Genomic DNA, 25,202 nt, shown 5'->3' on the forward strand with positions numbered 1-25,202 from the left:
ACACCAAACTGAGTGGGAAGCTGGACTTTTTGTACCTGTGCGGTTTAAAACCAAAGTGTTCAAATAAATCTTGCATCTTTGATTAAAAACCAGCGTTTCAGCCATTAAATCATGGGAATAAATCACATACTGCACAAGTTTGGACTCCTTTTCTATTTAAAGGATGGCCTGTGTCCCATCTATTGTAGAAGTAAACTCCAACACACGGTAAATGAACGCTTCATGTAGGTAACAGCTAAATGTCACATGACGTGTGAATACTGGATCATCGAGGAGCTTTTTCTGAGTCGATCATCTTTTATTGCAGCAAATCCAGGACAACAGGTTATTCCCCAGTCCTTTTCAGAGCCTGTTTAAAACAAGCTACTGTAGTTGTTTGTGCATTCAAAGGTCCCCACTCCCTTTTAGTGATATAAAAGATTGAGGCACTGTACAAAGAATGAAAACAAGAGAAATTCCATCAGAGGAGAGTGTTCAGGCAGGCCAATGATATGAATGAATGCATTAAAAAGAAAAACCCACGAGATAAGAACAATAAAAGGTGATTTGGAAGCACTAGTTTAATGTGAACTGTCTGATTGTTTAACTGTCAAACCAACATGACATTGTTTTAGAGAAAACTTTTCTTCTTTCTACGGCCTTGGGTGGATTTTAAAATAGAAGAAAGAGATAAACGAATAATAAAATGATAAACCTTTGGGATACAAGCAAAAAAAAATGTTGGGAAGTAGCGCTGGGCGATATGGACCAAAATTCACATCTCGATATATATATGCAATATAAATCTTGATATTTTTAAGTCTGACCAGAAAGACAATTCTGGGTTAAATTTGCTGATGCAAAATGACACAGACACGTTTATTAACAAACAGCTGCACGATATGAAAGACTTTTGGCCTTTTTCTCCTCTAAGGGACAGCACGTGTGAGTGAGTTCTGTAGTGCGGCTTGTTATAGGGAAGGTCTGGGTTAGGACGCACTCAGTAATCCATCTAACTGTGCTTTTCGTGCTGTCCTGAGAAGTAGCGAAAACTCCTAAACGGAGCATTTAAATACAAAATAAGCTATAAAATAAACATATTGTTATAGAAAAAAGTGTAATTTTCTATATCGGCAAAATAGAAATCTCGATATATTGCCCAGCTTTATTGAGGAGCATTATTTTAACAAAATACCAAAACTACATCGTTTTAAAAAGAATCTCCTATCGTGGCCTTGGGCGTATTCTAAGGTAGGAATCGAATCAACTCAAATTTCTCTTTAACTGAAGTGCTTCACCTGTAAACCTTTGAGGTATGTTTGAAAGCAAGTGTGAGTAAAAGGAAGGCGGAGCAGGACAGAGGCGGGCGAGACAATAGAGGAGGACATACGATGGTAGAAGTGCTTGAAATGTCTTCTGCCCTTGTTCTCTTCGAGTCGTCTCTTAGTGGAGCTGCGTCGGACAGCTCTGTCGGCTAACGGCTAGCTTAGAGTAGCCTGTTAGCCTTTTTTTCTTTTTTTTGAGTAGGTTCGGTGGTTGGAAAGCTCGGAGCACATCGCGCGCTGATGTTCGTGCTGTCGCCAGATCGACGCGCACAGCGTCCGTGGGCTCTTCGCCCTCTACCAACCGCGGTTGTTAAAGGGGGAAGAGCGGCATGCCAGGAACCAACCCGCGCCTGCTTCTTGCAGGCTTAGCAGCTGGTGGTGTCCAGCAGCTGTTTGACCACAGCGGGGTCATCCTTCGCGGGGTTGCCGCCATTGGACACCTTGGCTGTGGACGACTGTCCATGCTTGATCTTGAAGATGTCCCATTTCTCGGACAGCACGCCCTTTTTGAAGACCACGGACATCAGCCAGGAGAAGAGCAGGATGGACAGCAGCGAGATCACCATGATGGCCGTGCGGAAAGGGAAGTACTGGGTCATTTTCCCCTCAGCGTCCAGACGGCAGCCCGGGAACTTGATGATGGGCGGGAGTCCGATCAGGGGCTCACCGCTCATCAGCCTCAGGACGATTCCCATCAGGAATCCCACCGTGGCTCCGTAACCGTTGGAAACCTTGAAAAAGAGGATGCAGACCAGCTGGGGGAACATGATGGTGTATGACATGTCCACGCCCACCAGCCAGAAGACCAGCACGCTGCTGTCCAGGAAGGTGAGGCCGGTGCCCGCCAGGCCCACCACAACCACAGAGATCCGGATCACCCATTGCATCTCCCGGTCGGACGCCTAGACGAAGAAAACAGGAGGAGAGATTAGGAATGAAACCACTAATGTTGAACTGTAAGGTTGTGTTGTAAATGTCCCAGTAACATATTATCCACTACAAACTCAATGAGTAGTATACACCAGTGATTCCCAACCTTTCTTGCCTTGTGTACCCTTTGAGCCTTTTTGTCATACCATGAGTACCCCCTCACTCATACGTGGTCATGATTCTCCAAAAGTAGAACACAATGGAATATTCAACTCAAATCTTATTAAATTGAACAATTAGTATTCTGGCATTCTTAAATTTTCTATGTACCCCCTGTAATGTGCTCACGTACCCCTAGGGGTATGTGTACCCCTGGTTGGGAAACACTGGTATATTCTGTCTACTATATTCTATTTAGTATGATTAGGATGATGAGCGTTCCCACTGAAATATATTCCCAAGTTTCTCAAGATGCATTTGGAACCTACAACAAAAACCTTGTTCATTCATTAATTATAATATAATTATAAATTGTTTATTTTTCAATTTCCAATATCCTACAGTACCTATAAGTTTGAAAGTGTCAGCATTTTGTGCTTTTCATAGCCCAAATGACTAAACATCGCTATTTCCTGGTACGGCAGAGAAGCTGCACAGTCGCACTCCGCTGTAAGGCAGGAGGAGGAGCCGGGGGAGGCCACACCCTCTCCCAAAAGCACATTGCTGCTCTGCCTCTGTTCCCATAGCATGTTTTTATGTGTTTACACATGCGCAGTCAGTTCCCCAAGATGAAAACCATTTACATAAAAAGACAGCTCTCTACGCTGCCTTTGGACGTAACCGTGCTATGCTAAATGCTATACATAAGTTCACAGTGCATTAGTGAATTGACAGAGCGTGGCTACTGCTACGTTTTCTAGCTAGTGGGCGGGATAACACTACAGGCAGGATGACAGCGCTAGAGACGATAAAGAAACTTTTTTTTGAGGAAAAACAACAGCTTTTAAAAGATGGAGGCAAACACCTGAGCTACCAGACCTTCAGCAAAGATAAGGTCAGAACATTGTTGGTACTTTCTACAGTGAATGGAACAAAAGGAAGGATTGACTTTGTGGATGCTCCTCACTGAGGATGTTCTGAGTTGTTGGTGTCATTTTCAGATGTGCTGCCGTGTAATGAGATATATGTTGTTGGGAGAGTATGGAGGCTATAATAAATAATTGTTTGTTTCTTTAATGGTGTTTTATCATGTTGATTTTGTTAAATTAACACTTGCCAGTAGAAACATATGAAATTGTCATTGGTGTCAACATTGGTGGTCTCTATTTGCAAAGTCCTGCCTGCCCAACCCTAGTGGTCACGGCACGTCATTGCATATAAACATTTCATTCCGACATTTCTGAGATTTTTGGAGACCCACCATTGTGCTACTAATCTTTCCCAAATCCTGCAATTTTCTTTAAATGATTGCACAAAATTTCCCCAATTTACATAAAAATGAATCACAAAATCAAATAAATTGAAAGTGAAGATCCTGCAGGCACTGATATCCGTCACTTATTGCTTTGATATTATCAGTGCCGTACATATTTTATAATTTATTCATATGTGGAAGTGTAAACCCTAGCACAATATAGTTTCAAATACTTACTAATTTTCCTGCCTAAAATCTGCTCCGTATTTGGCCCCTGAAGTAGAAAATCAACATGTGCTCATTTGATCCATAAAACTCATAGAAACACATTTCATAGAGACATTTCAGAGATTTTCAGAGACCCTCCTTTGTGCTACTGACAAAAAAATATTAATTATGATTAAAATTTGCTCTGAGAATGAAAATCTGATGGAAAGGCTCGGTTAGTCCGACCGAGGGATTCCTCACGTGTTGGTTTAAAGGCTGGAGAACAGGCTCACTGTGACAGACGCTGCAGGAGAACTCCATCATTGTTTTCAGGAGAACAACCGTGTGGGTTTCATGTACATCATGTACCACACATAGAAGGCTACGTTTGTTCTGCCCACATTAACGTCTTAATGAGAAGGATCTTTAGGAATGTTACATTTCTGAAGCGTGGAGGACAACTCGGCTACAGGACTATAGAGCAGAGATGGGCAACGTTTATCACAGCGGTATTGTTTGATCTGAAGGTCACATGATCAACGTTTATGTCAGCATTTAGAATAATGACCAATCTGAGCATTAATACAGGATCGTACACACACTGTGTTTTTCTTGTCATTTTGTGTATTTTTGCCATTGTTTTATGTAATTCTGTGTATTGTTTTTCTCTATTCATTTTGTGTTTTTCTTGTATTTTTCTTGTCATTTTTTGCATTGTTCTTGTCACTTTGTGTTTTCATTTTTATTTTGTATATTTGTCTTCTCAATTTGTGTATTTTTCACTGTCATTTTCTTGTCATTTTGTGAGTTTTTGTCATTGTTTTCTGTAATTCTGTGCATTTTGGTGGCTGCACTAAATTAAACCGAGTGGGGCATGTGGCTGCCAGCTCTGGACGTCTCACCTGCTTCCTAATGATGTTCTTGTAGATGTTGGAGGAGAACAGGGAGGCGGACGAGAGCAGCGCAGAGTCCATGGAGGACATGACGGCAGCTGCGACAGCGCCGATGCCGATGACGGAGATGTACGGGGGGGTGAGGTACTGCAGGGCGATGGGGAGGATGGAGCCCACCTGGTCACGCTCGTACGGGGTGGGTAGTCCGTAGCTGGTGGAGTTCCAGTCTGTCCAAAAAACACAACAAGGAGAACAAGATGACGGACAACTGAAGCCAGCATTAGAGCTACAGTGAAGCCCCGCCCCCTCAGCAACAGCACTCAGGCTATTGAGTATTGACTACTTTGCTAAAACCTCCATCATTTCTGAGACACACTGTGTGATATTGTGGTGAAATGTCAGTAAAACGATTAAAAAGAGTGACTCGAATAATGTTTGAAATCAACTAGTGAACCATTTTAACTAGTGAGAGAGTCAGAAGTCATTAGGTATGAGGGACACCAAATTCACCAAAACACCTGCAAAATTAGCTACAGTGGGAATGAATCTTCCTCTTTTCATATAAAATAGGATTAAATAAACTCTTACAGTCTTTAGTAAACGTGACATTATGATCTTTTCCAGCCACCAGGCTGCTAAACAGCACCACCCGTTTAGGCTAAATCTAATTATTATGTATAATAATTTTTTAAATATATATCAATTATGAAAAAATAATCAGTATATGCAGAGCAAATTAAGAACTAATAAAACACTTTTCCTTGTGTAAGTTTGTATTAATATTCATTGGTCAATGGTGATGTATTTGTGGGCGGGGCTATAGCAGCCCTGTCGATGTTGAAGGCCGTGACCTCTGAATGAGAAGGAGAGCCTGAAATGGATCTGAGCTCAGTGAAAGTGTGAGTGAATCATTGATGAGTCTGAGCTGAAAGTGAAGAAGGTTTACCAGTGGATGCGGCCACCGCTCCCACCAGTATGGACGGGATGCCCAGCACCAGGCAGAAGGCGGAGGAAGCGAAGCAGGTCACCTGAGCCTGTTGGTAGGTGGAGGCTGACAGGATCCTCTGGTAGAAGGCCTGGTACGCCAAGCCGCCCAACGCCTGGTACACACACAGCAGAGTGTCACACACGCACACACACGGGGTAACTTTGTGCTTCATACCCAAAGAAAATACAGAAAGTGACCATAAAAATATAAAAAAGCACTCCAAAACCACAAAAACAAGACACATAAATTTGAGAAAATATATACTGTATGTGACTCCAAAAATATACAAATTAAAAGAAAAATACACAAAACAACAACAAAAATAGAAAAAAGGACTCCAAAATCACAAAAAACTACATACAGTAAATAAGATCAATGTATAATTACTCCAAAAATATAAATTTAGAGGAAAATAGATAAAACAACAACAAAAGTATATAAAAGAACTCCAAAACCAGCAAAAACTACAAATATATATATTATATAGACAAAAATATACACTATATATATATATACTGTATATAAATGACTACAAAAACATACAAATTTATAGAAAAATACACAAAACGACAACAGAAATAAAAAAAAGACAACATTACACAAAAATTACTCCAAAAACAGAAAAACAAAACCAAAACATACATACTAGACAGAAAATTTACAGTATATATAAAATGAATCTGAAATATATACAACATACATAAAAATACATTCTACACTATACAAATTACAATCAGAAGCTGGTCTGAATTAGGGCAGAGCGACATCTTGAGAATTTCATAATATGCTAAATAAAACAAGACAATATTGTTCATATGGATGTACTTTTATTTTTACTGCTGATATTTTCCCTGATTCGTCATTTGAAAAAGTCAATCTGCTGCCTGCTACACAACTCACTCACACGTGCTGCCCCTGAGTTGATCCTGGTCCACTCACCAGCAGCATGAAGTCATCAAACCACTTCCCGGCCTCGTCCAGCTCCACCGTGCCGACCCAGGGAGCCTGGAAGGTCTGGTTGTAGGCGGTCAGCGAGATGTCCACGGAGTGAGGGTTGGTCAACAGGAAAGGCACGCACACCCACTGCACACACACACACACACACACAGCGCTAAACAGATTAGCAGCCTCAGGGCAGGAATGAAAACCATCACAAAGTTAAACAGAAACTTCAGGAAGTTTGGTGTTGCTAAACAAGTCATCACGAGAATGATTTTGTAGATTATCAGCCTGAACAAAAATCTCACAGAGAGAGACACGATAACAATCACCATCTGACCAAAAAAAACCATCATTTACATGTAAACATGTAAACATTAATGAAAAAGCGACTTAATCTCCCTCTTTTCTGTACAGACATACTTCCTCACTAGTTAATATTAATTTATACATTTGCAATGAGTATTACATTTATATACGTGTATGCATGTATCATTATTATGTACATCATATACAGATGTAAACTCCACCCCTCCCTGTTTGTGTTACTACTATAGTAATAACATTAATTTATCAATAATAGTGATTGATTTGCAGCTGTCAGTGTCCAGCTGTGTGGTTGAAGAAGATAAAATGGCTGAGTTTTGAAGGATGACAAATTCTTCTTATAAGCGTATAAAACACTGACAAACTGCAGCTACGCACCAGACTGACGAAGATGAGGATGAGCTGGATGACGTCTGTGTAGGCCACAGAGTAGAGCCCCCCCAGCAGTGTGTAGATAATGGCCACCACTGAGGAGATGACGATGGAGTAGACGTAGGACAGGTCCAGGATCACAGACATGGTTCCTCCTGGAACAACAGGGCGGAGCGGTGAGCGGCGGGAACGACTAATCAATGCACTGAATGACGTCTGCGGCTACCGATACATGCGTGTTAATTAATCAGTTTTATCGGCTTTTCTCAGGTTCTCGTTCTGCTTTGGGAACGTTTCATTTCTCATACAGACACACACGCATGTTCATGCATCCACCGTCTGTTCTTATGACTACGCAGCCGACTTTCACTTGTTGTTACACACTTTGACTAAAATGCAGCACTCACTACAGTTGGAAATTCTGCATTCAAAGTGTTACAGTCTAAACGTAACACTTCACATTTATTTACAAGGTAGCGTAAAGTTATACATAAGACGTGGGTAAGTATGATTTAAACCTTTTTTTAAAAAAAAAAGCATCCCAATGTCTTACTAAAGAAACAAACCAGCATAAGTAAATAATGAGGAAATGATAAAGAGAACCATAGGAAACACATGACAGAAGCAGCCTATTGATTGTGACTCCATTTTCACCCTCTGAGCTAAAGTGTCACGTTTTTAACATTGTAAACATTAAAATAAATTACATCAAATCATGGAGGAAAAAAGAAAGAGGGGGTGTCTTCAGCTAGGGACACAAGTGGAAAAAAAGCCAAAAACAAACAAACAAAAGAATTAAAATGTAAATAAATGAAGAAAATAAAACAAAAATTGAAATTAAAAAAGACATCTTGTTACTCAAACAAGTCAAGCAAAACATCACTACCTTCACCGTCTCTTCTGCCACATTGCCAGGGTCGCCCCAGCCGCAGCCTGCAGCCACACCACAACAATGCCCTTAAACAGAGAAGTGTCAGATCGGCACCATCCTCACCCCCCCCTCCCCCTCACCCCTCCACCCACCTCTGAACCCCAAACCCACCCCTGCTCCCACCTGCACTTTCACTTTTTTACCTCATGACTTACCCGCCTGTTATCAAGCACGGTTTAAACACAGGCTGTTGTTCCTGCAAACATTTATTTGTGTGTGTGTGTTTGTGTGTGTGTGTGTGTTTGTGTTCGTACTTCATGACCACCGGCCTGCTAAACAGTAAGGGTGTATGAAAACATTTAATTCGGCGATATATCGCAATATTTCACCGCACGATTATTGTATCGATCCAAAGAAATATCCAAATCAATTTTTTTCTATCATGTTTTTTAATGACAAAAAACATTCAATTGCACCAACATATGCATAGCGCGTAAACTCCCGGTCACTAGATGTCAGTGAACGCACCATGAGACCTTGTTAAACTACCTCACTCCTCAATGCATTTTAGCTGGAAGTTAATTTGCACTTTATTTTTTATAAAACATACTGGACACTTTTATAGATGAATGTGGTTAGTTTAAATAAAAAATTATGAACTTAGAATCAGAATCTGCTGTAGAAGCAAAAGTTAAACGTTTTCGAAAAATGTAATTTGACAGTTTGATAAACATACCACTTGTTTTTTACCTTAAGCTACCATTTACTTCTTCTCGCAAGTAAAAAAAAAAAAAAGAAATAAATTGAATTTCATACTATTTTGTCGAAATTTGTAATGATTGATATCAAAACATATCGCAATATATAGCATATTGCTTAGTATTGGGATATATTGTATTGTGCCATGCAAATTATATGGTATCGTCAGATGTACAGCCCTACTAAGCAGCATCTAGAAATGCTGAGTATTACAGTTATACTTGTACTCCTGTACATCGCAAGGCTTCACATTTGAAACAGTTCCTCACACTTGAGTTCAAGGCTTAGATTTCAGAGATTTATTATGAGCTTTTTACGACCACAGGGTTGCTAGACGACAACCAGCAATTCTGGGTATTACATTTACTGTATATATAGACTGTATGTACGCTATATATCACAAGGCTTCACATTTAATCTAAATGCTAACTCCTGGTTTCAAGGACCAGACTTTAAGTGTATGACACCATTTTTCACATCTTATGTTTTAAGTTTTAACACCATTTCATTCTATCACGTAATAAACGTGCCAAATGATGAACAATACTGAACAGTATAATTATATTGATAATAAAGCTTTACAGTTTATATTAAAGTTTTATAGTTAGCTTTATAGCTTATGTTAAGCTTAAAAGTTGATATTAAAGAAATAAAGTTGATAATAAAGCTATACAGTTTACAATAAAGCTTTACAGTTTATATTAAAGCATTATACTTTATATTAAAGATTGAAAGTTTATATTAAAACAATACAGTTTATATTAAAGCTTTATAGTTTATATTAAAGCGATAAAGTTTATATTAAAACATTATAGTTTATATGAAAGCTTTATAGTAAAGCTTTATATTTTTAATTAAATCTATGAAGTTTATATTAAAGCTTTATAGTTTTAAAGTTAAGACAAACTTAATGTCAAATATTGTCATTAACACTTTCAGTGATACATTATGAGTTTTTATGACCTTCAGGTTGCTAAACGTCACCTAGCAATACTGAGTATTACAGCTTTATATATTTGTATTTGTTGTATGATTTTACACTTTGTGTATTTTTAGGTTTTAATACAAACGTTAAATGTCATAAAGATAATTTTGAGAGCGTTTCATTGAGAGCCTTTACGACCTTCAGGCTGCTAAACGGCACCCAGCAATGCTGAGTACTACAGCTATATATATATAATATATATTTAAGCATGTTATATTTCACAGGGTTTGGCATACTGAGTATTACAGGTTGAAGCCGTGGCACCGAGTCTGACTTTGGGGTTTTTTTCCTGCACGTCCTCGTGTGCTTCCAGGAAAGCTAAATCACTCCTCACGCTGTCAGCTGCGACACATTCTGATGCCATGTGCAAACAGAAATTCATCTCCACTAAATACGGACCTGATCTGGGGCTCACAGGAGCAACTCTGAGAGCTGCTGGTCTGTCCTGGAACGGTGAACTGTTCCCGGTGGTCTTTTTTTTTTATTTATTACACATTTAGCTCTAGATTTGGCTCTAGATGTGTTATCTGTGCTGAGCTACGTTATGGAGGGAAAGTGGAATGAGATGCAGCTCATTGCTGAATAACCCCATGTGTTGTTTTTAGATGCTATCATTAGGTCTCGCACACAAACAGGCCGTTCGCCTGCTGAATGTGGAGAATTAGTGTGTGTGTGTGTGTGTGTGTGTGTGTGTGTGTAGATGGCTGGGAACGTTGCGTATCCTAGAAATCAAGGTTGGGAAGTCTTACTGAGTAGCAAGAGGCTCCTTTACTGGTTTAATGGCTTCCCGGGGACCAAAGTGTCCCAGGAACATTCCTGTCCTTCTGTAGAGGGAGACTATCAGTGACAAAACGTTTCACACAGTGGATCTCTGTTTTATTTCTTATTTTTATTTACGGGGACGTCGTACGTACGACACTTGACTTAGTCAATGTAAAAACTGCCAAAAACAAAGTCGAGAGGCTTGAGTTTCGACTGTACTCTTTACTTTATCAGCTACTTTTTTAATGAATCGACTGATCTCTACTGCGATGTTAGTATCTTACGTCTCCAAAATAAGCGTTACAGCCGGTCAGTGTAATGCATATTTCATGTTTTCAGCTTACAGAAATGAACGAGTAGCCTATAATGTATGTAAAAAGTCTGTATATTTACAGTAAAAGGGCCCATGTGAACTCTAAAAAATAAATAAATATTTTAGTAGATTTTTATGTTATATTTATTTAATCTTATTTTCATGTAAATATTTGGATATTAGACGCTTTTATTCAGAAGTTCTCAACCGGGACTCACTACTGCCCTTTCAAAATAAGATGTGAAGCAAAAGCTTTAAATTCCAATTGCCTAAAATACAGTGGTATTAGATATAATATGTGACTCATCACAATCTGTCATATAAGAAGCAATAGAATTTAATTTGAAAGCTTCTTGCAATGTATTTTCCTTTTAAAATTTCAAAATAAAAGATAAAAAAAGTAATAAGATACTGGAAAACACTCTGTAGAATACTTTAAAAATTACCTCCTCCTACTCTGAGAACTAAGATTCAATGGATGAATGTGACTTTTTTTTTTTTCAAAATAAAAGTCCCACGACCCTTTTCTCTAGCTTATTTCTCCCACAACCAAATGAAAATCCCTCTTTGGGGTGCCGTCCCACCAGTTGAGAACCTCTACTTTAGTGAGATGATTGCAGTTTTTTGAAATTATATTTAAGACACAAAAACGTGTGTGTGAGTGTTAGAAGCAGGAAAAGCCATGTGTGATGGTTTAAACACTCAGATATGAAATCACAATAAAACATGTGATTATTGACTAATTCATCGCCAAAAAAACATTGTCTGATGTCGTTCAGACCATAGTTTTAAATATTGATCACCTTTCACAATCAACAGGCTGCTCGATGTTTAACCACCTGTTTCAAATAACACTGGAAAAGAAAATAGTGTTAAAAGCACACACAGGAAAACATTATGTTCACACACACACATTCTTTCTCTTTCACTGACACACATACTCTCACTCTCTCTTCCATAAAACCATTGCACACACACACACACACACGCACCCACGCACACACTGCACATGCACGCAATGAGAAAGAAACTAAAACAAAAGCACAGTGGTGACATCATCGTGTCCCTCTGGGGCTTTGGTTGACAGACATGCCACGACTTTATTAATAATCCACATGATGGTGATGATAATTCACAGCTGCACATGATTCTTTTCAGTGTCTATGGGAACTTTTTTTGTTCAGTGACTCACTTTCTCTGTCTTTTTAACTGCTACAGCATGTTTCCACGACAATAACTATATATTTACATGTATGTTAGCATGTATATATGTTTCCTCCTCTAGCCCACAGGTTTGTTTGGTTATTTGGCCCACAGGAGCATTTAGCACTTAAATATGTTAAAACAATGTGTTTAAACTAAATATGTTCATGTTTAACTGAACTAATCACTCAGGCTAATTTATGTTTAATCTACTGTCCACATGTTGATGCAGATATCAAAGCTTTTATAGTTACAGTAAATGCTTCTGGGTGATTCTCAGAGACACTTTGAGTAAAAAATACATACATAAATAAATGAATGACTAATTTATAATGTAAATAAATAAATAAATGAATGACTAATTTATAAACTAAATAAATAAATAAGTGAATGACTAATTCATGATGTAAATAAATAAATGACTGACTTATTAATAATGTAAATAAATAAATGAATGATTAATTAATAAAGTAAATTGAAAAAATAAAATTGAATGTACAGTAAGTAAGTAATTAATAATAAATGACACAAAAAAAGCTAAAGAATTAATAAATGAATGACAAATTAATAAAGTAAATAAATAAATGACTAATTAATGAAGTTATTAAAGAGATAAATGAATGACTAATTAATAAAACAAATCAATAAATCAAATTAAATGAGTAAGGACCAATAGAGATACACTTATAATAAATGACACAATTAAAAAAGGTAAAGAATTAAAAAAGACTAGTAGACACCAGACTGTGTGTGTATTTTTCATAAATATAGTTTATTTTTTTATAGTATAAATTAAAAATAATAATAATAAAGTCAGGAACAAATTTTAGTAAGGCGAATTTATCTGAACATTTTATTGAATAATTATCAATAACTTGATTTCCCATCAGGTGCCAGACCAGAAAAAAACTCTTAAAAAAAATGTTATGTGGAAATAAAATAAAATAAAATAGCGATTTTCAAAATAAATTACCCTATAGTTTCCACTTAAATGTGTAATAATGTATATAAGTAATTTATAATAGAATAATAAAATTGTGACCAATTCCTTCAAAAATTCCAATCTAATGTATCGGATTTTTTACTGATTATTTACAAAAAAAGAATAAAACATGACTGTAAGTTTCATTGAATTTGTGAATTTGAAGGGACTGAGTGATCTACTACAGATATGTTATAGGGTCCATATCTATATTTATATTTTTACTTTGACCTGCATAAGCATAATGTATGGACACATTTCCCCGCCCACAGTGCGTGCTAACTTACCCAGGCTGACGAGTGTGCGCGCCACCCACAGCACGTCGGCCACCAGCGCGGGAAAGATGAGCGCCGTGGCCAGCACGTTCCCGTACTTCTTCTGAAACGGGTCCATCATGGTCACATACTTGTTCTCCCTCATGGGCTTGGCGAAGAAAAAACCTCCTGCAACACAAACGGAAAAAACAAAAACCCACCAACAACAAGCCTTTATTTACACTTTAATATCAAACGTTCAAAGACAAACTTTGAACTTCTCTAAAAATACGTAACAAGTCACACTCCTCGGATTGTTTTAAGCTCTACTTGGCAAAATAAAACTATTCTGATTTTGATGTTTGTTCAATTGAACAATTATCTAAGATTTTACAAAAATGCACTCTCCGTTTTTTTAAAATAACACACAAAGTCTGCAGCATTTAATCACACAGATTGTCACTTAATGCTTTGTGAAATATACATTTAAAGATGGTTAATTAAAAGTAGTACAGTGCCCGTTAGATGTATGTACTTTATATTCCTTTAATTCAGCACTTATTTATTTAATTGTAATTACGTAACTATAATTTTTTGAACTCTAAAAAGGCGCTGACAACATCTGTCATGTTTATTTATCTTTGTGTGAGTTTGTAAATGAGATTTCAGATGGAGCTCATAGTCATGTGTTGGTGACCCCTGCTTTATGTGGTCTTCCTACGGTGGGTGGAGGATCCCTAAAGGAGTAAAGTGTAAGATAAGGAGAGCCGTGGGGAATGTGGGGATGCTTTATTTCCTGCTTACATAACCCTCACCTCTCACTCGCCACCTGTTTCAAATGTTTACCAACGACCCGTCGGGCGTCGCTTCGGTGCCCTCCGTAGCCAAGTCCGAGCGAACGCCTTCCTCTGCACCTGTTGCCTGAGTTGCAATCCTGACAATAATTCTCGTGGGGTTATTTTTAGCGTGAGCAGCACTTTTATTGGCGGGGGGAGGGCAGCTCTGGGGTCGATGTGAGGGACGTTTATTCAACCGTCAACATGTTGTTTCAGAGACAGTGTGTGACGCTGTGACTATTAAAGAATAGATGGTTGACTTTAGTGCTGACAAACAGCTGAGCATCATCAATACCTGCAGTGTAATAATAATAATAATAATAATAATAATAATAATAATAATAACTAGAAAAGCACTCGGAGAGCGCAGACCTCTCCCAAGCAGCTCATTTCCACCCATATTGTGATCTCCACCCTATGTTGTAGTCCTACATTGATTTCATATACACTATTCGATTCATTGATCATCAAAACATACCTTTAGCATTTGAAATAACAATATTATTGTTAACTAGTTATTAAAATATTGCAACCTTGTTACAAATCATGCTCTGTGAGGGCCAGTTATATTTTTGTTCTCGTATTTCATTCTCCTCTGGAAAGTTTGATCCTGGGAGCTTTGCAGAGTGAAGGTGTTGGAGGAGAGCCGGTGTCACGGTCTGAGTTTACCTCCGTACTGAGATTTTCTACTAGACTGTTACGTACTGAGATGTACCCGTGCTGGATTAGCCATGCACAGAGATTGTTGTACTAATTTTAAAAATGTTTAAAACATCACATCAGTCAATCAATCAGTCATCAATAAAAAATCTACCAATGATAAAAAAAATATGATTGTCATGATCAGATTTATATGAATACAACAGCTTATTATTGTAAAAACTGCATAGAATAAATTTTTTGTACAAACACAATACATGTAATAATAAAAAAAACAGCATAAAATAAATTATAAAACATATTTTTTATACAAACACATTGCTTTGAAATTAAATTTTCCATCACAGCACAGCGGAAGTAGCAAAAATTAATTTTCCGGTAGTGCACATGCTCATAATCAATCTCAGTATGAGGTAAACTCAGACCATGACACCGGGTCTCTTGGCCATCTTAACAGTCATCAATATTTAATCACCTGTTCCTTGTCCAATTTATCAATTTTCCTGAAAATTTCATCCAAATCCATTTATAACTTTTCAAGTTATTTTGCCAACAGAATGACTGACAAATAAACGGAGGGTAAAATATAACCTTACCGCTCTGCGCTTCACGCTTGGCGGAGGAAATATTGATAATAATAATAATAATAATAATAATAATAATAATAATAATAGTGAGCGTGTGACTGTCCTTAGGAATCAGTTCTGTTTATAATGCTAATTATAGTGGGATTTTTCAGTTTGGTTTCAAATTAAATGCTACTTTTGATCAAGAAAAATATTTCATGAAATGTTTTTATTATTATTATTATTATTATTATTATTATTATTATTATTATTATTAATAATAATAACAATAATAATAATAATTAAATAGCAATATTACATACATAAATTTAAATAGATTTCAAAATAGAAAAACTCAGTAAATAAATACTACACATTTAATTAATTAATAAATCAATTTATTAAATTTCAAAAAACTTCTGAATTTTTTTTCTTTTAATACTACTACTACTACTACTACTACTACTACTATATTACTATAATAATAATAATAATAATAAATACATACATTTGAAACAGAAAGACTCAAAAATAAATAAACTAATTAATTATTTAAATGCACAACACTTGAAAATAATAATAATAATAATAATAATAATAATAATAATAATAATAATAATAATAATAATAATAAATAGTAAATAGATTTAAAAACGGAAAAACTCAATAATTAATCAAATGTCCAACACTTCAAAAAAAAAAGTTTAAAAATAAATAAATAATACTAGTACTAATAATAAATACATGTGAAAATAGAAAACCCCCCAAAATAAATACATAAAAATCCAAAAATAAATAAATGAATGACTAATTAATAAAGTAAATAAATAAGGACCAAAACACAAATGAACAATAAATGACACATTAAACAATAAGCAAAAGATTTAATTAACAAGTAAATGTATAAATATGTATTTAAAATTGACCACAAAATAGCTAATAGCAAAAATATGAGGGGACATTTGTGTATATACCATTGATTGATACGTTGATCGCTACATTTAAAACCTTACTCATCAATGTGCAGAAAACAGCACTTGCAGATCTCTCCTGGTTTGTAAAGCGCATAGATAAATGATATAAGGTGTGTTTGCTTTATCTGTTTTATCTTTTATCAGAACCAACACAAACGTCCTACACAATAAGAGGAGCAGTAACTCGTCTGCTAGGTTGGACCACATGGGACGACCAGATATGACAACCCACCTCCCTGCTATAGCAGCAAACCCTTTCATATGTTCATATGTAAAAGTACTCAGAAAGGAGAAGAAGCTGCAGTTTTTAAATGACTGTTTGTATTAATCTTTGGGTTTCTCTCACCATCACATCTTTTCTTGGTTCAGTGAATTAAGAAAAATAAGAAAGAAAAAATGAACTCACCTAAGAAGAAGGTCAGGACGTACGGCACGGGCATGAGAGCCCACACGGCGCCGAGGGTTGGGTTGTACGTGGCTTCTGCGATACCAAGAATGAAGCCTCCGCCCACCCACGTCGCTGCGGCACAAAAATAACACCATAAAGAAAAACACTCCACTTTATAGACACATAATTCTATTTGGCTGCACACGCTGACGAAACACTCCCTCAACACTAAAGTCTGAAAACTTTTTACACTTTTCATGTATAAATAATAAATAAAGTGCTTTTTTGGGCTCATCTCATCCCTGGGTGTGTTATTAATATCAATAATAATAATACATAATTAATAGTTTGTTCAGTAGGAGGAGCTAAAATGACTCTACCAATGTTTACCTGTGAGAGTGAAGATGCCGACCAGCAGGTTGATGTTGCGCCCGGCGAGCAGCGTCATCTCCATGCCGTCCCCAGGAGGGCATTTCTTCTCCTCCTTCCTGGAGCGCATGGACGCCCAGATTCCCGTTCCCAAGATCAGCAGGTAGAAGACCGCCATCACCACCAGACCAGGGACGTTGAGAGCCATCGTCGACTAGTTTTCTGTGTGTTTCCTGTAAAACAAAAAACAAACAAACATCATCAAAGATCTGAAGCACAAGATCATTTTTAATAAAGTTAAAACTGCTTTAAAGTTGATTCTAAAATAAAACAAATTGAGTGTAGTGCATCAGTAACCGTGCATTCTGGATGTAATTGTGGACATTTTGGAAGGTAAATCCGAGTCATCTAGTCAGATGCCTTCAAGAAACTAAGAATATTTTTTGAACAGTTTGAGCCCATTTTTGCTTATTTTTACCCTTTTTCTGCAACTACACCAAACTTGCCAAATTTAAACCTATTTTCATCACTTTTACTTGCCAAATTTTTTGCTCCTTTTAATGCATTTTTGCTACATTCCTCCCATTTCTGCCACCTCAATGCCTTTTCTGCACATTTTTCCACCATCAAGACATTTAGGGCACTTATAAACCCTTTCTGCCACTGATGTCATATGTTGACCGATTAGTGTCACTCTTGACCTCTTTTCATGCTTATTTTTTTCGAATTTAACTAATTGTTCCAATATTGACACTTCGAACTATTTTTTTTTTTTTTTACCACTTTTTCACTTTTTCGCCCACTTTAATTTGCAACTATTAACCAATTTCTGTCATTTTTAAAATCCCATTTCACCACAGTTTCCACCATTTTTGGTCATTTTTAATCTATTTAATTTCTGTTTAAATCAAGGATTTACATCTTTAAGATGACTATAATAATAATAAACTTCTTGAATAACAGTGTATATTATTTATATGAATAAATAAATGTGGTTATCACAGATTTAGAGAACAATGAACCATCATTTTACCCCTTTATTCCCCCTTATAGATGGCCCTGTCTCCCCATGACTGTGTTCAACCACCTTCAGCTACAGTGGGGGTCTTCGCTCTCTGGAAGCTTTATTATGGGGGTCGCGGGATGAAAAGGTTGAGAACCTCTGATCTCGAGGAGGTGGAGTTGTGTGGAAGGATGAAGAGTGGAACAGGGTCTCTCTCTATGACGCCTTGTAAAAATGGTGGACAGATGTTGTCCCTCATCTTCAACAGTGGAATGGCCCCCGAAACATTGGGAGGCGAACATGTCTCAGAGCCATGTTAGTGCGCACGTGTGTGTGTGTGTTTATGTGTGTGTGTGTGTGTGTGTGTGTGGACGAAGATCAAGAGACACATCCACAAGATAAAAGCCGTTTCCTGCTTTTCGTTCTGTGCTCGTACAAACCTTCACACACAGGAATGCAGATTTTTAACTGAAAGCTCTTCTTGATTAGAAACAGAGCATTTTATCATAATCAGCTTCAATTTTCAGAGTAAAAAACAGAAGATACAACACATGGCCTCGGCTCAGGGCAGTAAAACTTAAACACAGACGTTTGGCTCCAACTGCAAAAACAATGCATGTTATTAAAACCACTAGAGAGACCACAGAGAGGAAGGGGAGTAGTCTGTGAAATGAACGGACTGAAAATCACCAGTAGGAGGTAAATGCGTGCGTGTGTGTGTGTATGTGTGTGTCTTGCCGCCAAAGTCAACAAATGTCTAGAAAGCTGGCTCACGTGGCCCGTGTGTTTTGCTGTGTTCCTTGAGAGCGTGCGATGTTTAGCCGCGACTGTACCCTGGTGCTCATCCAGGTTGTAAAAGCACAACTGTAAAACATTAAATTAGAGACCAGGCCTCACGGGGGTCGTTTACTGCCTCTAAACGCTCTGAAGGCTGAGGGTTTGGGTTAAAAACTCCCTCCAGGTGAACGCCACGCCACCGCCCACTGCTTTCTGTCGCCAGCGAACACTAAAAATAAACACAATGCCCTTCATTAGGGCGACATGTATAGGAGAGGGTTTTATGGGCTGTCGTGTAATGGCAGGTTTGGGAGTTTATATGTTTGTAGGCGTTGTTGTATGTCAGTAAAATGTTGTTTGATAATGAGCGATGAAAAAACACATTAAGGTCTTCGTTGTTGGACATTCCAAATATCTCCTAGAAAACTATTCATTCACTATTAACATGATGAAGTGGATGCACATAAATCTTAACTGTGGGTGTAAAATGTAACCGTATAATGTGACGCCATGATGGCATGTTACAACTGACCATGAACCTTCACATACATTCACATTGTTTTGTCTGTTGTGTCCTCTTATCGTATCATAACGTTCCCGTATCTGGATCGTTTGTTCCAAATTAATCTCGCACAAAGACGTTAATAGAATATGAAATCCTGTCACTGTAAAACCATCTGCATTTCCATTACCCTTGGAACTGCGCAATATCTAAATAGCGCAATAAAAACTACTAACGGAAACACCTGAATTTTGAAAAAACACTCAAATATCGCGAAAACGTTTTGACACTTTTATGATTAGGTTTTTCAGACATTTTGAAATTGAAATGTATTGCAAAAAACTCAACGAAAATACTTTTTTCGCAATTACACCTGGTCACATGACCACTTCTCTCTGAGAAAACATGGCGCGGTACGTGTGGACAGCAGAGGAGACCCAGACATTTCTTAGCATTAGAATTAAAAATTATTAGTACCACATTAGACATGAGACAACAAAGGAATACAGAGTTTTATAAAGAGGTTTGGAGCGTCCATCGTCCTGCAGCGAAGTCTCACAAGATGAGATTTCACAAGAGTTACGAGGCTCCAAAACAACCTTCAATGGAAACACGTTCAAAGCGCAATTATACTTTGTCGAAACTTTAGAAATATCAAGACTGATGGAAATACAGGACAATATCTCTTATTGTTATAGTTGTGCATAAATGTCCCTCTGCTGCAGTTACAAATCATACACAATTTTAGTCCCTGAACCATGAAGTATGAAGCTCAGGTACCAGTTTTTAATTTCAAAATTTCCACAATAATTTTTCATTTTCCACATTTCCATTTTGTTTCTGTTTCTATCATCTTTTCCCAAACAGATGCCATTCATGTCTGTTAAACTTTCTGAAAACATGCCAAAAAACAATTCAGTTAACTACTGTTAATATTTCACATTTCTTTTGATATTAAAGTATTTGCTAAAATTGTGCAATATCACCTAGCACAAGATTTGACCTGGCCTGTCTGTTTTTTGCAACAAAATATTGTGAAAATGTGTAATTTTGTGCTAAAACATATAGGTGAGGGTTCAGTCTTTGGAATATAGTTATTTCTAGTTCAGAAGGTAAGTCCGTCGTATTTTGAGAACGTTCTCTTTGCATTCTTGTTTAAAACTGCATGTGAATGCGTAATATCGACCCAAACATAGATGTGAAAGTATATTCAGTGTCACATTGCAATTTGTGTTTGATTTAGTAAAAAAAAAAAAAAAAGAAAATTGCCTTTTCTTTTTCAGGAAGTGAATTTTGTATTTTCTGTTTGTTTTCTGCAATTACAAAAAAGTGAAATTATTACTTATGAACGTTTTGACTTCTCTTATGAGTAACACTTTCAGTGTGTAATTCAAATATCCAAATTAGAATGACAATTTGAAAAATGTGAATAATCAATCTTTGAAAATTTAACAAACACTCAATGTCTTTTCAACGGTAATGCAAAAACCTTTAAATATTACAGTTATTGATGCTTTTATTGCCTTTTTCTTTGCGCTCTCTGTCACTTCTCTGCAGCTCACTGTAATATTCTCAGCCCACACTGTATAAGTGGGGCCTCGCTCGTGTCTGGAACAGTATGCGAGACATTTCTCAGAGCAGCGTGAGGCCTGAATTCCCTCTACAAGGATACACTGTACACGTCTGTTGACCTATTTAGGAGGAGAGAAAAACCCCGACTCTAAGCATCAGCTCAGCTCACACTGCCTTTCAGTTTCCCTGTTTTTCTCCATGTGATCAAATCCACCAGGAACCTAAATTAGGCCTGAGTGCTCTCAGGTTACCAACCCGTGGTCTCCACGCAGCAGGGAAAATGGATTGGATCATAACTAATCGGTCACACTTCGTCGGTCAATTCAAACTAAGAATGCTCCAGATGTTTAGAAAAGAAAGTCCAACGTGGGGTCTGGCATGAAGCTAAATTACTTTATGACCAAAAGTGGGTCAGTCGTCACCTTCAGACTCCAGAAGAACCAAATTAATCTCCTCCAAAGTGTCCACCAAAGGATTCACAGATTGAGTCGAATTAATACATCATGTAAATAACTACATATCGTCTAAACTCTAAGTGACTAGGTCTGGGTGATTAATAAATTCAGTATAAGACAATAGGGTTTCTATGGATATGGTTTTGTGTTAAAGATGAATTATTTTGGATTAAATCCTAGTTTTAAGTCATTAAAACTAGGATTTATTTCCAGACCAGGAAATCCATCCAAGCTCCTGCCCTAAAGCAACACAGCTTACTCACACTTACTGTCCCTTATGGGAGGAAAAGTCGATCTAATAAAACTTTATAGAAAAAAAAAAGTTTTTTAAACTGGTCATTGGCATGTTGAAGGAAATAAATAAATAATTTGGTACTTTGATACAACCACTTACAAAATTTTTGAAGCATCCGTTTTGAGTTTCTGAATGAAAAAAAAAAACTTTAAATGAATTTAATTTCTGTAGCAAAAGTCGACAAAATACCCTTTTAATAAGCTTTTGTGCTTTGTTTTGGGTTCAGGGTCAAAATAAAAGCTAGGACAAAACATTGATATGTCGGTAATCGTCCTCCCTCCTTGTTTGATAGTATAATTGATACACACACATAAGTAACCAAATAACTCAAAATAACCAGATCAATTTATCAAGTGGCTCAGATTAACCCAAACTCATAAAATACCGGTAAATAAAAAGTCTTATTTTGTGACTCGGACTAAACCATTACAAAGCAGAGGATAATCAAAGTATAACGTCATCAAACAATCATTATTATTCATTTTTTACATTTCCATTTTTAGACTTTATTTTTCTTCACAAAAAAACAAAACTTTTTGGATATTTTTTTTAGTACATTTAATAGATTTATTTAAATGGTTGAGTGCTACACATGCCTTTAACTCTTTCTATTTTTAGTTTTTAGAGGGCCACGGTATAAACACGTAGATAAGAGGTATATTGGGAGCACTGGTGTGACAAGCACTTTAATTTTATTCTTTGCGTCCTGCCAGGATCAGCTGACTCGGCACATTTTTATCTTGCGAGAAACACATTATTTAGAGAAAACGAGGCGTTGACTGATGTTATCAAGCACTCGCACGTCGAAAAACGTCTTTTCATGTGGCTTTCAAAGTAAATCACTAAATGTTATGATTTGGTGTCTCACTTTCTGTCCGTCCATCTATTTTTGAATGACTAAGGGTTTAGCTTAATACTGCAACATATGGATCCTCTTATGCTTCTCAAGCCTCTTTATCAGTAACAGAAGGCACTGAAAGGGCTTTGAGGAAAACTTCAAGGACAGTTTTTGTGTTTGACTGTTCACTCTTTAACAGCCAAAGTTTCAACTTTGTGACAGGAGGCTAAATTAAAAAAATATCCATAACTTCACATTTTAATGACCAATATTTGTTGTTTTCCACCTATAGTTTTAATACTAAAGCCTTTTGGATGCACGTTTGTTTAAACTTTGAAGAACAAACTGTTAGTAATTAAATATCTGGTAGATAGAGCACAGATTACAGCTAAACTTTAACTTTTTAACCAGGTCTTGGTGAAATAGAGGCTGATTTGGAGTCTGTGGCTCCTGAAGAAGACGGTTGATCATAAAAGGTGAAAATGATGACGTGAACTGTCACAGGTTGAGTAAACACAAGTGCTACTGTTTATTCAAGAGATGACTACATTAACGTTCTTTGAGTCACAAGTAATTGAAAAACAAATGCCATGCAAAAATGGTGGAAAAGGTGGTTTTTAAAAACCACAGAGATTGGTTAAAAGTTGCAAATTAGAGTAGCCAAAAACAGGTTCAAAGTGTCAATATTGAAACAATTAAATAATGGGCATGACAAATTGTTAATGTGGTTAAATTGGCAAAAATAAGCATGAAATATGGTGGGAAAAGTGGTGGAAAGGGTTTATAAGTGCTGAAAATGACTTGATGGTGGAAAAAAACGAGCAGAAAATTTGATGGCGAAGTGGCAGAAATGGGAGTAATGTAGCAAAAATGCATTAAAAGGAGCAAAAACATTGCAAAAGTTTTATTATAAAGTGCTGCTCTTAAGCAGTGAGTTTATTGTAATATCTGAAAGTAATAACTGTCATTAAAACATCCAAACAGACGTGACTTATAACCAGATGAGACTTATTTGTCTTGCTTTTTAATTTTCTTGGAAACTCAGATATTTCCTGAGAATTGAGCTGATGTATTGATAGTCCAGAGCCCCAGGTAGTTTTTCCTGTTTGATGGAATTCGAGGAGGATGTAGAAACATCCCAACAATGTGAGCGTGAGGTGGTCTGAAGTCGACAGAGCAGGTGAGGCCGACTGAGGCTGACATCTGAGTGCACATCCAGCAGCTTTGGAGGAGGAAGTAACCTCAGATCGACGATGCAAATGAAACAATCTAACACTTAAAACTAGCACCCTGTGCCAGGTGTCAGGTAACAAATTACATACAGGTTCTTAAACGTCATAAAACCCCCACAGGGTAACGACGCTGCTGCTGCTCACGCACCTCAGCAGCCCTCCCTCATCACGGCCCTCTCAGTACTTTTCCATTCATGCCGACTCCTCTCCTCTGCCTCCAACGTGTTTGCCCGGCTGCAGCAGAATTCACCTTTCCTTTCCCCTCAGGACTCACACACTCACTTTCACACTAAGGCCTCAGCTAAGCCTCTAAAACGGACCAATAAACCAACATGGATAGACAGCACTGCACTGAGTCAGGATTAAAAGTTGTGAACTTTAGAGGCAAACAAAAACTCAAATGACAAAACCCTTGAAGGGATGAAGTGGGGTTAAGCTTTGCTTCAGAGGGAGTGTCTGACTATGATGAGCAGTTAAAATTAGTTGTTGACAGTCAGTGAGGACTGCAGGGCAAAGAAAAAGGACAATTAGCAGAGACAGGAAAGACTACACAGCACACAGTGTAAAGTATACATGAAGAAAGAAGCTGCCAGCATCCTATTTTTAGTTTTTTTTTTTTTTACCACAAATCTGAAGAATAAACCCTCATCATCAACACACGCAAGCTCCTAAAAAATGCATCACACACCGAAAATGGTTTACATCATCTCAAATTACACAACTTCTGCTTTCTGAGCGATGGAAAATTACAGCTTATAGAGCGACAGAGACAGACACAGAAACAGGAAAAGATAGCAGGACAGCTGTTGTCATTGTTGTACAAAACACACACACACACATACACACAGGAAGCCTTTCTGAGCGCGCTCAGTACGCACAGCATCATCGTCATCATCATCCAGCAGCAGAAGCCCAGGTGAGCACTGAACACTCACCCAAAGGTTGAACAGCTGCTGTCAAAGTTTAGTGATGAAGTGAGTCCAGGAGTCACAGAAAACACACGACCTTTGACCTCTTGGAGTCAGAAGTAAAAGCTTTATGAGCTACAGCTTCACCAGAGGGGAGAGGATGGAAGTGTCTAGAATCAACAGTGGCTTTGCTCAGGTTTTTAAAGCACACGGGGTGGGAGGGATTGCATGGCACACACAGACAGCTGATTGGCTGCACCGCAGGAGATCACCAATCACCCCCTCCCTCGTCTCCCTGCTCATGAGGATAGCTCAAAGGCACACACACACACACACACACAGACGCACGTGCACACGCACACACACACACACACACACACAGCT

General features: G+C 37.4%; 1 protein-coding gene across 1 annotated transcript; it reads right to left on the minus strand.

Moving 5' to 3' along the window:
- Positions 1–1,492: 1,492 nt before the first annotated feature.
- Positions 1,493–25,000, minus strand: LOC114477214 (high affinity choline transporter 1-like). Its single transcript, XM_028469450.1, has 9 exons — positions 24,846–25,000; positions 17,258–17,469; positions 16,886–16,999; positions 13,477–13,632; positions 7,321–7,469; positions 6,616–6,759; positions 5,635–5,788; positions 4,698–4,915; positions 1,493–2,206 (listed from the first exon to the last, which is right to left on the minus strand). The coding sequence occupies exons 2-9, from the start codon at positions 17,442–17,444 to the stop codon at positions 1,670–1,672; spliced, it is 1,659 nt and encodes a 552-aa protein (XP_028325251.1). The 5' UTR covers positions 17,445–17,469; positions 24,846–25,000; the 3' UTR covers positions 1,493–1,669.
- Positions 25,001–25,202: the final 202 nt, after the last annotated feature.

Source organism: Gouania willdenowi, chromosome 1 (genome assembly GCF_900634775.1).
Source record: "Gouania willdenowi chromosome 1, fGouWil2.1, whole genome shotgun sequence".
Classification (NCBI taxonomy): Eukaryota; Metazoa; Chordata; class Actinopteri; order Blenniiformes; family Gobiesocidae; genus Gouania; species Gouania willdenowi.

Bases quoted from the DNA above. Each gene is read 5' to 3' on its own strand.
- LOC114477214 (XM_028469450.1), bottom strand. From the start codon at position 17,444: ATGGCTCTCAACGTCCCTGGTCTGGTGGTGATGGCGGTCTTCTACCTG. The intron at 17,000-17,257 runs GTAAACATTGGT...TTTGTGCCGCAG, and splicing joins CGGCATCTTCACTCTCACAG to CGACGTGGGTGGGCGGAGGC. The intron at 6,760-7,320 runs GTGCGTAGCTGC...GTGTGTGTGCAG, and splicing joins TCCTCATCTTCGTCAGTCTG to TGGGTGTGCGTGCCTTTCCT.